We start from the raw sequence: 14,527 nt of genomic DNA, 5'->3' as shown, positions 1-14,527 counted from the left end.
TTTCGCGGACTCCTGGTGTCATCATTGATTTTCAGTGACACATTCATATATTTTTCACCACTATCTTGCATTTTACGCCCAAAGGAATGTGTTTCGCAGATAACCGTTGACGTTTTATAGCATGGTGCCTCGCCGTTTTATAGTGTGGTTTCCTTGAGATGCATACATCAAGACAAATGAACGGGATAGTTAGATATACGATGACTTATTTCTTCTTGTTTTATCAAAAGTTCTGATGACAAGTACAAAAGCATGAATAAGTGAGTGATTGATCAAAAGTTCAATGTCCTAGCGGCCCTGTTTCAGTCACATAGCGACGAGTGAGTGAAATTGGTCTAACGCCGCTTATAACAGTATTCAAGATATTTCACGGCGTGTCATCTTGATGAAGGAGGAAAGCCCGAAGTGATGTATGCCGTTATGTATGCATCCGGCGTTTACAATTTGGTGAAAACCATGAGCACAGGTGTGGTGCTGACAAACCTAGAAACAATCGGGGCGAACAGGGATTCGAAACCACAGTCACTGGATTCGCCCATGCCCAAGGGACGCAACTCTAGATAGCGATTAGCGGCGCCTCAGACGACTAGGCCACGTGTGCCCCCATATAGCGACGAGAACACGTTATGGACATCAAAACGCTTGTTATAGCGTGTATATATGCATGTAGATATAAACATGAAATGTCAACGCCAGAGACTAATCAGATTCTAGTGGGCGTAGAAGGCAAAATAGAGGTGACAGTCATATGAATAAGTCACTGACAATCAGTCATTAAAATCAGTGATGACACCGGTGTTCACGAAAAGAATCAAAGTAGCTTGTACACTTGATAGTTACAGTGGCGATGTATTATCGACTAATAAGTTTAAATGGTAAACACCGAACCGTACAATTGGTTGGGTGGTTGGTTTGTTGTTTAACGCCGCACTCAGCAATATTCCAGCTATATGACGGAAGTCTGTAAATAATCGAGTCTGGACCAGACAATCAAGTGATTAATATCATGAACATCGATCCACACAATTGGGATCGATGACATGCATCAACCAAGTCAGCGAGCCTGACCACCCGATCCCGTTAGTCGCCTTTTACGACAAGCATAGTCACCTTTTACGGCAAGCATGGGTTGCTGAAGAGCTATTCTACCCCGGAATCTTCACGGGTCCGAACCGTACAAAGACAGGATGAAGTAGGAATCTGGTGCTCGCTTTGTGACTTGGCTCATTGCGTGCCATGCCACACCGATGGCTTGTGGCCTTATTAATTATTTCAGTCACTTGTTTGTCTGGCCCAGACTCGATTACGCACAGGCCACGGAAATATGCAATTACACTTTTCGAAACGAGAAACGCCAGTTGCACTCGAGTGATCAGAATGCAAGAAAGTTTTTTGGGAAAAATATTTATGTTAAAGTATTTTTTCATTTGGAACACATTTTCATTAATTCAGTTCTGTAACAAGTTTAATTGAGGCCATGTGGTATCTGTGTCTGATTTGACAAAGAAACACGTATTTTCATGATCGAAATATGGTCGTAAGTTGATATTACTCAAGATCAATACTGAGCGCTCTGGGTGAAGAGAGAGGTACCAAATCGGAAAAAAACTCTGTTTTTAATTACATTGGGTTCACAAACAGCCAATCAAATGCTTTTTGTTCACATTGTGCAAATAATAAACATCATAACGTCGTATGTTTACCAAACCATATGTTTTTTTACGGGTGTATAAGTCTTTAATATTACCCCAGTGATATTGGGTTTATGCATCGGCAATATTTCATCAACAAAGCGACGACCCTGGGGTGTTATTACTACGGGCGGTTATTCCATGTTCACAGCTACGTCACGTGTTCGTCAGTGGAAACTATAAATGATCCAACTTCCCACCTAACAAATAAGTCTCATACGGATGGCAAAGTGTCGTCGTGCCCTGTCCGCGCAGATCGTTTATATTGGTGATAAGCTCTGGTTTCCCCGACACAGACTCGGTTATTTACAGGTTAGAAAATAGCTGTTATATTGCGGACATGGACGTGCACCAAACTTTGCTCGCTTCGTCTTGACTCCCAAAACTGGAGGGAGAATGCTAAACATGGCTAAGGGGAGGTAACTCTTTCTGTGTTGAGAGTAGAGAAGCGAACCATCTTGGTAAAATCATCAAACATCAGACCGGCAGACTTACACTTAATATCTACAAAAGTCAAATCTCGGGGCAAATGCTGATGCGACTCCAAATAAACAATGGCGGTGTCCTTTAAATTTCCCAGACCAGAAAATCAGGAACTCGGCTTTTTTCCTCTTGCGATGTTATTGCCCAACAGTTAAGGTCACGAAGCCACATTATTCCAAGCCTACAATCCACATCACCAAACAATTTAATAAATATACCAAATGCCTGTGTGGTGAGTGAGGGAGTTGAGTTTAACTCCGCTTTCAACAGCATTCCAGTTTTATCACGGCGTGTCAGCTTAATGTGTAGGGAAATCCCGAAGTGATGCAGGTCTCAGACGCTTACCACTTTGAAGAAGACAAACCTAGAAACGTCATCATGGGGAACCGGGATTTGAACCCAGGATCATAGGTTTCCGGCGTGCCCAAGGGACGACACTCTGCACAGCTAATTGCAGTGTATTTTTACGAGTGAGCCACCCGTTCCCCCGTCTGTGAGGTGAACATGTATGCATGGATGCTTGGTTGATGTGGTACTAAGTCGTTCAGCATGGAAGGGGCGGTCGGGTAGCCTAGTAGTTAAAGCGTTCGCTCGTCACGCCGAAGACCCGGGTTCGATTCCCGACATGGGTACAATGTGTAAAGCCTATTTCTGGTGTCCCCCGCCGTGATATTGCTGGAATATTGCTAAAAGCAGGGTAAAACCATACTCACTCACTCGTTCAGCATGGAGGGATAATGGCAGAGTCTCTTGAGAGTGAGTGAATGTTGTTTTATGCAACAGTCAGCAAAATCCCAGTTCATGATGACCTAAACATAATCAAATCACTTGAATGTAACATATGACCTTGTCAAGGTAGCGAATTATTGTTACAGTAAAGTACGGTTATAACGAACTCAAAGGGACTACTAATTTTAGTTCGTTATAGCCGTAGTTCGTTATAAGCATATATACAGTATAACAACAGCAAATAGTCGGGACCACAAAAGTTCGTTATATCCGTCAGTTCGTTATAAGCATGTTCGTTATAACCGTAGTTTACTGTATTTGTTTGAAACCCGTAATAAACAACCAACCTTGTGCCCATATCATATATGCAGCAGTTCTTCTGTAGTGTTCATATTAGTGGCAAGACTTCAAATAGTGTTCATATATACAGCAGGAATTATGTAGTGTTCATATAAGTAAAAGGTCATCTTCTGTAGTGTTCACATATGCAGCAGTTCTTCTGTAGTGTTCATATTAGTGACAAGACTTCAAATAGTGTTCATATATACAGCAGGAATTATGTAGTGTTCATATAAGTAGAAGGTCATCTTCTGTAGTGTTCATATATGCAGCAGTTCTTCTGTAGTGTTCATATTAGTGACAAGACTTCAAATAGTGTTCATATATACAGCAGGAATTATGTAGTGTTCATATAAGCAGCAGGTCATCTACTGTAGTGTTTATATATGCAGCAAGTCTTCTTCTGTAGTGTTCATATAAGCAGCGAGTCTTCTGTTCATAATCATTTGAAAGGGCCTACCTACTCAACTGGATGACTCGGCCCAAATGTTGGATAACCCGTACCAACTCGTACCTACTCAACTGGATGACTCGACCCAAATGTTGGATAACCCGTACCCACTCGTACCTACTCAACTGGATGACTGGACCCAAATGTTGGATAACCCGTACCCACTCGTACCTACTCAACTGGATGACTGGACCCAAATGTTGGATAACCCGTACCCACTCGTACCTACTCAAGTGGATGACTCGTACCCCAAAAAGCGAACCCGTTCCCAATAAAATTGTATGTGATTTGTCACACCAAGGCAATCTCTTCATATTCTGGTCGAAATGCCAGCAGAGAGAGATGTCAGCTTACAGATTACAGCTATGCTCTCTCGTGACGAGGCCACTTGAGTGAGGGAGTGAGTATGGTTTTACGCCGCTTTTAGCAATATTCCAGCAAATATGACGGCGGGGGACACCAGAAATGGGCTTCACACATTGTACCCATGTCGGGAATCGAACCCGGGTCTTCGGCGTGACGAGCGAACGCTTTAACCACCAGGCTACCCGACCGCCCCTGAGGCCACTTGAGGACAAATCACAGACATTGATTGAGTTAAAAGGCTAATTGTTCATTCACCAATGAATGAAACTTATGAATGTTTGAAATGTAAAATGAGAATTCTAGAACGGGTTTGCCATTTTCGTCGGATACGAATCTCCGTGGGTACGGATCGTCTAGTTTCCGGTCCATTCCTAGTGGGCTTGTTCAGTGATAATTTACACACAGATCAACGTTCAGCAAAAATAATTATGACAAACCAATAATATTTTCTTGTTTCGTTGGGAATCCAGAATTTAAGATGTCTCATTAACATACTTCTTCCCAAGTAACCAGTTAAGATATATATATTTATAGAAATGTTTATCAGATGTTTTTCACATTTCCGGTCAACAATGAGATCTTATGAGGACTGTTTGGCACAAAATAAGCACGGACAATTCTTAACTTTTCGTGATGAGATTTCTATGGTTGGGGACAATTTGAAATATTTTGCAATGTTATTTAGCGGCAAGCGGTATGTTCCAGAGTTATGCCCCTTACTTCCGTAATGGCTTTGTTCAGGCGCGAGGACAAGTTGCACAATTTTTGAAGTTTTCAGTGCTGCTGACGTTACAATAGAAAGGTAGACTTCATTTAGTACAGTGATGGACTCATTTTATACTTTCAAACAAGTAACATAGGCTTGGTGTAGTTGACAGTTGGGCTAGAACGTAGTAAACATGACATGAGGATCTAGTATTGTGGCACAAGTCAAAATAGTGAGCAAACAAGAAGAAACCTGTAAAGACGAGTTATTGAAAATATGAAATGTACGTCTCCGTATTTCATTTACACACATCAGGTTTCAGAGTTACCCTTGGGAGCCACCTGTTATTATTCTGTTATCCAAGGTAGGTTTGTGTAAATCCTACATTAACAAGCATGATTTTACAAGTAGCCCAGATCATGTTATGATGTAGGTGTTGCAGGGCGTGGAGTTATCCCACAGATAACATCCTTCCCTCGTCAGCTTGCTGATGGGGTTAACCTCTTTGGTCATGTGGACAAGGCGTCCGACCTCTGATCAAAAGGTCCATGGTTCGAATCCCATCACAGGATTCTGACATTTTATGGCTACAACATAGGATTGTGTCATAGCGACTGATTTACAACACCCATTGTCTGAAGAACATTTAATTGCAAAGGCTCATTACCCTGGAGCCATGACATCTATATGCCTTGAAACACTCAATTGCTGTTATTTATAAGATGCTAATCCTAATTGTTAATCCCCATCTTTGTGTACATCGACTGTCTGCCATCCTGCTGATGAATTACTGTTTACATTTATATTTATTACTTACTAAATGTCAGGTGACCTTGGCTATATAAGCCTTGGTCCAGAGAGATTGAAAGGGAGAAAAGAAGAAAGGTCTTACCCTTAGCCTAGCTAGGGCTAGGCTGGGGGCTCCGGGGCACCTAGACAACAACCACTACCACTATGTGCTGACCTGGCACATAGTGTCATTTGTATGTATATATCTACATGTATAAAGTAAAACTGTATATACTGCAAGCCATTGTCTCCAAGTTGTCACTTCCTACATACGTAGGCCCCTTGCATATACGAGTATGCAAATTGTACATTAATCAACGTCGGACCGACACGCGTTGTTAATTGTATGAAATTGTGTTTCATTGGTACTGGTGCATGGGTTCGAGTAGTTTCTTTACTCTCAGGTTATTTCCTTACACTGATCATATAGATCTATATTTGTCAGTTTATCAGTTTTAGAGATATATAGTTAGAAAAACATTGCATGAAATCATTAAGATTGGAGGTCAGTGTTATAAAATATATTACTGAAAGAAGTCACTTCCACATGGGCACGTTAGGTACTGGTCCCATTTTTGCTTATGGGTAATGTTACTAATATGTGTATCACATGGTATACTCTACTAAAAATGTCATTTATTGTCAGGTGGGAACAGAAATTCCGATCCTGTCCTTGAACTTGGTGAAAGCCTGGTTATGACAGAACCAAAGGGATAAAAAACTTCCCGGTTGTGAAAGGGATACGAAAATACTGGGTCACGAATCTACCATGATACAAAAAGACCCATCATCAGTGAAGTAAAATTATGACAGTCAAGACTTTGAGCTATTGAGGCATATTATTTGATAGGGCCTAAGGGAACAAGGCAAATATGTTTTGAAGGGTCTGTTTTTAAATGATTCTAGTCATTAAGTTTTCTTTTGACAAAAGGGGGGACACGGGTGGCCCAGTCGTCTAAGGCGCCGCAATTCGCTGTGCAGAGTTGCGTCCCTTGGGCACGCCAGAAACCTATGATTGTGGGTTCGAATTCCGGTTCGCCCCAATTATGTTTCTAGGTTTGTCAGCACCATACCCGTGCTTGTGGGCTTCACCGAAGTGGTAAATGTCTGAGACCTGCATCACTTCAGGCTTTCCTCCCATATTAAGTTGACACGCTGATATAACTGGAATACTGTTAAAAGCGGCGATAAGCCCAACTCACTCACTCTTTGGACAAAACATAGGAAGCTACTTCATTCGATCAGGCAATGCTCTACTTAAAGGACAGCAGTATACATATCTTTAGTTGACAATGTCATAACTTTGCTTCAGGATGCTTGGAATATAGGTATAATTGCTCCAACTGAGTCACTTGTTCATACAGGGCTTGATTTGATGCAGGTTTCAACATACCGAGTCGACATGGTGATTTAGTATATCCACCAAGGGCTACGTCATGTCGTCAAGAGGGCGCACCCGAGGTCGGCCTAGAAGGGGAGGTAACTCTTCAGAGTCTACGTCAGGAAGTGCCACGAGAAAACTGAGACATGAGGGAGACGGTTTTGAAGCCTGGGTGAGGATACAGTACCCCTAAGGGCCTGTTGCACAATGTTATTGCCATGACTACACTGTGGGGATTCTCGGTCAGAAGAGATGTGGTGCCGATTGAGGCGAACCTGGGATTAAAACCTATGATTTGTAGACCCTGGCTGGTCACAACTCTTTATAGACAATCCGTGGATGTTGACCTCTTGGCCTCACGGCTTATAAGGCTTTCATCTTGGGCTGTTAGCACAGTGTTGAGCCAGCCCAATTCCGGCCATATTAGGTCCTATGACCTAAGGTGGACTCTTTGATCCCAGCTGGAACTACATCCAGCCCCAGCACTATGCACAGGGGGGCACAGGTGGCCCTGTCGTGTAAGGCGCCGCGATTCGCTGTGCAGAGTTGCTTCCCTTGGGCACGCCAGAAACCTATGATTGTGGGTTCGAATCCCGGTTCGCCCCGATTATGTTTCTAGGTTTGTCAGCACCATACCCGTGCTCGTGGTTTTCACTGAAGTGGTAAAGACCTGCATCACTTCGGGCTTTCCTCCCACATTCCTGACACGCCGTGATATAACTGGAATACTGTTAAAAGCGTCGTTAAACCCAACTAACCGACTCACCCAGCAATACACACCTACAACTGCATCCTAATGCCCATGTCCCATGATGACATCTGTGATCACAAACACAACACAAAAACAATAAGTTTTAAAATACAAATTTATTGAAGCTATCATAAAATCATGATCACCGGTAATTCAACTGTTTTCATCCCGCGATTACACCAAGCATCGCCACCGGTCTACCAGTTCTGAGAACACCACTCACCAGCTCACCGGTAACAGCCAGATCACCAGCACATGGACGTCCTCCACCGGTTCCAGAAAACACTTACCACTCGATCGCCATTGCACCAGTAAACTCCACCGTTATCGTTGGGAACGCCTGGAACACAAATTGTATATACAGAGCTCCCCTACCAACATACAGACTGATGAGAGCCCCCCCCCCAACCAGTCCACCCGTCTTGGAAACACTTACCACTCGATCACCATTCCACCGGTGAACTCCACCGTTATCGCTGGGAACGCCTGGAACACAAATTGTATATACAGAGCTCCCCTACCAACATACAGACTGATGAGAGCCCCCCCCAACCAGTCCACCCGTCTTGGAAACACTTACCACTCGATCGCCATTGCACCAGTAAACTCCACCGGTATCGTCGGGAACACAAATAGTATAAAAGGAGCTCTACCAACTTCCAGTCTGATGAGAGCCCTCTAGCTTGAAATTAGTCACCAATACCTGAGATTACCTTGGGTTTTAGCTAAAACCCTATACTTATCTTTTATTTATTACTTAGTTTAGAATCTGCTGAGCCAAAATTTGAAGTGTTAGATTAAATTTAGATTTTGAAAGTGAAACTGATTTTCAGTAATTAAAAATCATTTGTAATGAGATCAGTATGATAAAGAAAGACCCCCCACTCATGGCTGTGCACACAAAACACAATAAAATACAGTAACCCATAAACTTTAAAACTATATCAAATAATCAAATAACCCTTTTGATGATTTTTTAGGAGCTCGTCTGAAAAAAACGTTCATAATTTGTATTTTTATTTGGACCACTTGCAAAGTAAAATTATATCTTGTAAACCAAGTGTTTAATGAGAGGGTCACTGTGTACAGAATTATACTGAAGTAGCCCATGGCAAATGTTTGTTCTAGGGAGGCTACATGCAGGCCAAGATGCAAAAGCTTAATGACCAGTTCAACATGGCAGGGGGAACATCTGGCTCGGACATCTTCACTGGAATTCATGTCTATGTCAATGGTTATACAAGTAAGTACTTACTTGTACACTTGCATTAGGGCTGGGACGGGTCACTCGGGTAGGGTCGGGTAATAGGGGTGTGGGTACCCGGGTTTAGAACAAATTGGACTCGTCCCAGCCCTAACTTGCATTATACCAGATACCTGTCGGCCATGTTTATTTGATGCTTGCAATAAACATGACAAAGTGGCACGTGATAGTGTGGCTGTTTCAGAAGGAGACAGATAAAGTTTAAAATAAACATAAAAAATGACCTTGTAATTGAATATTGGAATCATGAATATCGAAAATCACAAATCGACATTGAAGAATTACTCAAAAATAGAAAGTTCCATAATGTTGTGCGGCAACCTCATCAGTTACATACATCAGGGCTCATTTCTACAAACATGAGGCGACTGAATGGATCTTGTGGTCAGGCTAGGTGACTTGATTGACAGATTGTCATCGTATCCTGGGACATTGCTCATAATATCAATCTCTGGTTTGTGTGGGCAAAATTTACTTACAGTCAGCCGTAGTACAGCGGTAATATATTTTAGTGTAGCAAACAAACTTATGGCATAAGTAAAATTGTCCTGTGAGAGAGATGCAAAGAGTCACAGGTCAAAAACTTTGGTGCTGAATCTATGACCAGTCAGTTTGTATATAATGAAGCCTTGATTGATCAATGCAAAGAATTTGTTACTATGGTTAAGTGTTGCTTTTGACATCTTGTGACAGAGCCACGTCTTGCTGATATTTATGTGCTTCTGTGACAGAGCCATCCTCCGATGAGCTGCGCCGTCTGCTGACCAGCCATGGAGGGACGTTCGAGCAGTACCTATATCGGACGCGGGTCACTCACATCGTGGCCACCAACCTCCCAGACAGCAAAGTCAAGGAGCTGAAGGGGATGAAGGTCGTGCGGCCTGAGTGGATCACTGAGAGGTAGGGAGCAGGGTTAAAGTGGTAAGAAGTGGTGTTGTGGATGAGTGGATCACTGAGAGGTAGGGAGCAGGGTTAAAGTGGTCAGACAGATGGAGGTGTTGTGGATGAGTGGATCACTGAGAGGTAGGGAGCAGGGTTAAAGTGGTCAGACAGATGGAGTTGTGGATGAGTGGATCACTGAGAGGTAGGAAGCAGGGTTAAAGTGGTCAGACAGATGGAGTTGTGGAGGTGATGTGGATGAGTGGATCACTGAGAGGTAGGGAGCAGGGTTAAAGTGGTCAGACAGATGGAGTTGTGGATGAGTGGATCACTGAGAGGTAGGGAGCAGGGTTAAAGTGGTCAGACAGATGGAGTTGTGGATGAGTGGATCACTGAGAGGTAGGGAGCAGGGTTAAAGTGGTCAGACAGATGGAGTTGTGGATGAGTGGATCACTGAGAGGGAGGGAGCAGGGTAAAAGTGGTCAGAGAGATGGAGTTGTGGATGAGTGGATCACTGAGAGGTAGGAAGCAGGGTTAAAGTGGTCAGACAGATGGAGTTGTGGATCACAGAGAGGTAGGGAGCAGGTTTAAAGTGGTCAGACGGATGGAGTTGTGGATGAGTGGATCACTGAGAGGTAGGAAGCAGGGTTAAAGTGGTCAGACAGGTGGAGGTGATGTGGATGAGTGGATCACTGAGAGGTAGGGAGCAGGGTTAAAGTGGTCAGACAGATGGAGTTGTGGATGAGTGGATCACTGAGAGGTAGGAAGCAGGGTTAAAGTGGTCAGACAGGTGGAGGTGATGTGGATGAGTGGATCACTGAGAGGTAGGGAGCAGGGTTAAAGTGGTCAGAGAGATGGAGTTGTGGATGAGTTGATCACTGAGAGGTAGGAAGCAGGGTTAAAGTGGTCAGACAGATGGAGTTGTGGAGGTGATGTGGATGAGTGGATCACTGAGAGGTAGGGAGCAGGGTTAAAGTGGTCAGACAGATGGAGTTGTGGATGAGTGGATCACTGAGAGGTAGGAAGCAGGGTTAAAGTGGTCAGACAGGTGGAGGTGATGTGGATGAGTGGATCACTGAGAGGGAGGGAGCAGGGCTAAAGTGGTCAGACAGATGGAGTTGTGGATGAGTGGATCACTGAGAGGTAGGGAGCAGGGCTAAAGTGGTCAGACAGATGGAGTTGTGGATGAGTGGATCACTGAGAGGTAGGGAGCAGGGTTAAAGTGGTCAGACAGATGGAGTTGTGGAGGTGATGTGGATGAGTGGAAATAAAGTTTAAAGACAGAAAGTGAGTTGTGTTGCTGCTTTGAGTAGTATTCAGTTATATCACAGCATGTGCCCTGAGTGTGGAAACTCGACTTTTATAGTCAGTGAACTCTCTTGCCTCAGGAAGATGAGATGTGCTGACAGACTGTACTATTCCTACAAGTTTACTGACAATACTGGAACAAGTGACTAGTCATGTATTATTGAGTGGAGTGGGGAAGATTAAAGAGGGTCATGAAACAAAATGACACAGTAAAAGGGGGTGGGAGTCGCCAAAATTTATCACAACTACATAAAATGGGGTCGGCAAAATATGTTATGGTCCTAAGACCGATTCCCCATCTATAATAAACGGCCAGTCCCTTATGGAAACTTATTGCAGGAATAGAAATTATACAGAAAATAAGGATATCCTTTGAGAACAAAATTTTAAAGGTTTGAAATTCTTCTAACTGGACTAGCCTTGGGATGCCTTTCACTTCAGTCTAATAATTTAAGCCAAATTGTCTCCGGATAGAACATATTTCTTTCTGTCACTTTCATGGACTTAATTAAAGTATTAATTGAAAAGGTCAGAGTGAACCAAAAGTGGTTTGGAATGGTGTAAGGTTGAGCGTAACAGCATGGATATTGTGGAGGAAGATATAATCCTGCTCACTCTTTGATTCTTGTTATATTCAATCTCATTAAAATCAGATCTTAGTTCTCGCTACCGCTAAACAAAGATCTGAGGACATCCCATTACAGGTCACGTCAGGCCGACCTTGCGCGAACTTTGACCAACCAATGGAATGACCAATCGGAAGGCAGCTTTCTCGCGCTTTAAGGCACAAATTTCAAACTGGCGACTACGCTTCGAAACATATTTTGACAAATTCTTGATTACAAATTTGAAACATGAACAAAAAAAACATTGTGGAATGGCTAATAGATGGTCTAGATTATAAGGATTCAGTCGTTAAACCAGTAACTATCGTTCGGAATACCCCATGTTAAAGTTTTCGAGATTGCATGATTAGAAATCACATTCCGACTGTCACTTTCATAATCTGGTAAGCGACGCACTGATTGGTCGGATGAAAGGTCGTTCTGACGTGACCCCTTATGGGATGTCTTCAGATCTTTGTTCAGCGGTAGCGAGAACTAAGGTCTGATTTTAATGAGATTGTGTTATACTCATTTACAGCGTGACAGCAGGCAAACTGCTTCCCTACACCAACTACCAGCTGTACACGGCACAGAGCAGATCACAACACGGCCTCACGTCCTTCACCAAGACCTCCATTCTCAGCCGATCATCAAGTGTATCCTCCACAGCCTCAGCAGCATCTATTGGCTGCACCAAGTTCAGTAACCATGGCAATATGTTAAATAAGCATGACCTTGACCCAATGTCGGATGAAGACAGTTCAGACGAAGATTTGGCCAACCTTCGAACGAAGGATATAGAAAATATGCATGACACCAGCAACGAGAATAGTCTGGACAATATTGATGAAGAAATATCCATGAACAAGACGCACACTTCAGCAGAAAAATTAACAGGGTCTTATCATGACAAATCCACACACACGAAAATGGCCCGTGCAGGAGAATCTAATTTTCTGTCTGAATTTTATACTCATTCACGATTGCATCATTTATCCACGTGGGGAGCTGAGTACCGGGCCTACGTGAACGAGCTACAGAAACAGAGTGATGGGTCGTTTCCAGGGCGACAGAGGTTGCAGCAGTTTCACCAGGACAGTGTGTCCAGAACGGGGGCTGGTGACTTCACATCCGGCTCCTGCAGTGGGAAGCCACAGAAGGTCATCATGCACGTGGACATGGACTGCTTCTTTGTGTCGGTCGGGCTCCTTGACAAGCCGGAACTCAGAGGTGAGGGTTTCATTTTTAGTATTGCCTTCAGTATTTTCATATTTATAGCAGGGGGCACTGGTGGCCCATTTTCCACGATGCGCTGTGCAGAGTTGCGTCCCTTGGGCATGCCAGAAACCTATGATTGTGGGTTCGAATCCCGGTTCGCCCCGATTATGTTTCTAGGTTTGTCAGCACCATACCTGTGCTCGTGGGTTTCCCTGAAGTGGATAACGACTGAGACCGGCATCACTTCGGGCTTTCCTCCCATATTAAGCTGACACACCGCGATATAACTGTAATACTGTTAAAAGCAGCGTTAAACCCAACTCACTCACACACAGTATTTTCGTTTTTTTGGAGGTACATGTATAAACATAAAACCTGGTGTGCATACTGTGAAAAGGGGGAGTTGTTTATCGTGCAATAAAACACTGCAGGGAGAATAAACCATGATAACCAATGACCATGTGTCATTTATTTCTTACATGAGATCTCACCATTATGTACAGCCTCTTTAAGGATGTACAAGCTTTATAAATATTTACCCGTTTTTAAATATGGATGCATCCCAGAATACAATCCGATCTTGGCAATGTTGGACAAGTCCCTTTCATAAAAAAGGGGTAAAGTTTGGTATTTCCTGAACACACCAACATATAGAATAGATCGCATAGCTATCTTATATAACTCCATAAACGCACCAACATATTGAACAGGTTGCATAGCTATCTTATATAACTCCATAAACACACCAACATATTGAATAGATGCATACCTATCTTATATAACTCCATAAACAACCCACATATTGAGTAGGTCGCATAGCTATCTTATATAACTCCATAAACAACCAACATATTGAGTAGGTCGCATAGCTATCTTATATAACTCCATAAACACACCAACATATTGAATAGACCGTGTAGCTATCTTATAAAACTCCATAAACAACCAACATATTGAGTAGGTCGCATAGCTATCTTATATAACTCCATAAACAACCAACGTATTCAGTAGGTCGCATAGCTATCTTATATAACTCCATAAACACACCAACATAATTGAGTTGGTCGTATAGCTATCTTATATAACTCCATAAACGCACCAACATATTGAGTAGGTCGCATAGCTATGTTATAACTCCATAAACACACCAACATATTGAGTAGACCGTGTAGCTATCTTATATAACTCCATAAACGCACCAACATATTGAGTTGGTCGCATAGCTATCTTATATAACTCCATAAACACACCAACATATTGAGTAGATCTTCTTTTATTTTGAAAGGTCCAGATACCCAGTGTTTATTCGAGGCAGGCGTTTATTTTGTTCAGAAGAGGATTTTTTTATCAAAGCATTAAGTTTGGTTTTTCCTCATGTTCCGTTCCTGAAACTAATATCGTATGAGGTATGGATCCTTTCAGACATTAAGTTGTGGGATTCATGGTATTTACTCTTTAAAATGTCAGTGTAGTCCATCTCCATGTCAGCCCACAAGGGGTATTTTGTGTCAGATAAGCAATTTGCAATTTTGTCTGGAGTACTTTTCTCTGACGAGTACTTTTTCTC

At 42.8% G+C, this 14,527-nt stretch overlaps 1 protein-coding gene across 1 annotated transcript in view; it reads left to right on the top strand.

Moving 5' to 3' along the window:
- Positions 1-4,789: 4,789 nt before the first annotated feature.
- LOC139477729 (DNA repair protein REV1-like) overlaps positions 4,790-14,527 on the top strand; it is a 28,649-nt gene continuing 18,911 nt past the window's right edge. The window contains exons 1-5 of the mRNA XM_071260127.1: positions 4,790-4,861; positions 6,936-7,107; positions 8,815-8,929; positions 9,682-9,850; positions 12,281-12,972. Coding sequence (XP_071116228.1) covers positions 6,991-7,107; positions 8,815-8,929; positions 9,682-9,850; positions 12,281-12,972 — 1,093 coding nt within the window. The 5' untranslated portion in view covers positions 4,790-4,861; positions 6,936-6,990. The remainder of the gene's footprint in view (positions 4,862-6,935; positions 7,108-8,814; positions 8,930-9,681; positions 9,851-12,280; positions 12,973-14,527) is intronic.

The sequence above is a fragment of the Haliotis cracherodii genome, unplaced genomic scaffold, assembly GCF_022045235.1.
Source record: "Haliotis cracherodii isolate W230 unplaced genomic scaffold, xgHalCrac1.p SCAF_35, whole genome shotgun sequence".
NCBI lineage: Eukaryota > Metazoa > Mollusca > Gastropoda > Lepetellida > Haliotidae > Haliotis > Haliotis cracherodii.
This window is presented reverse-complemented; position numbering and strand designations above follow the sequence as displayed.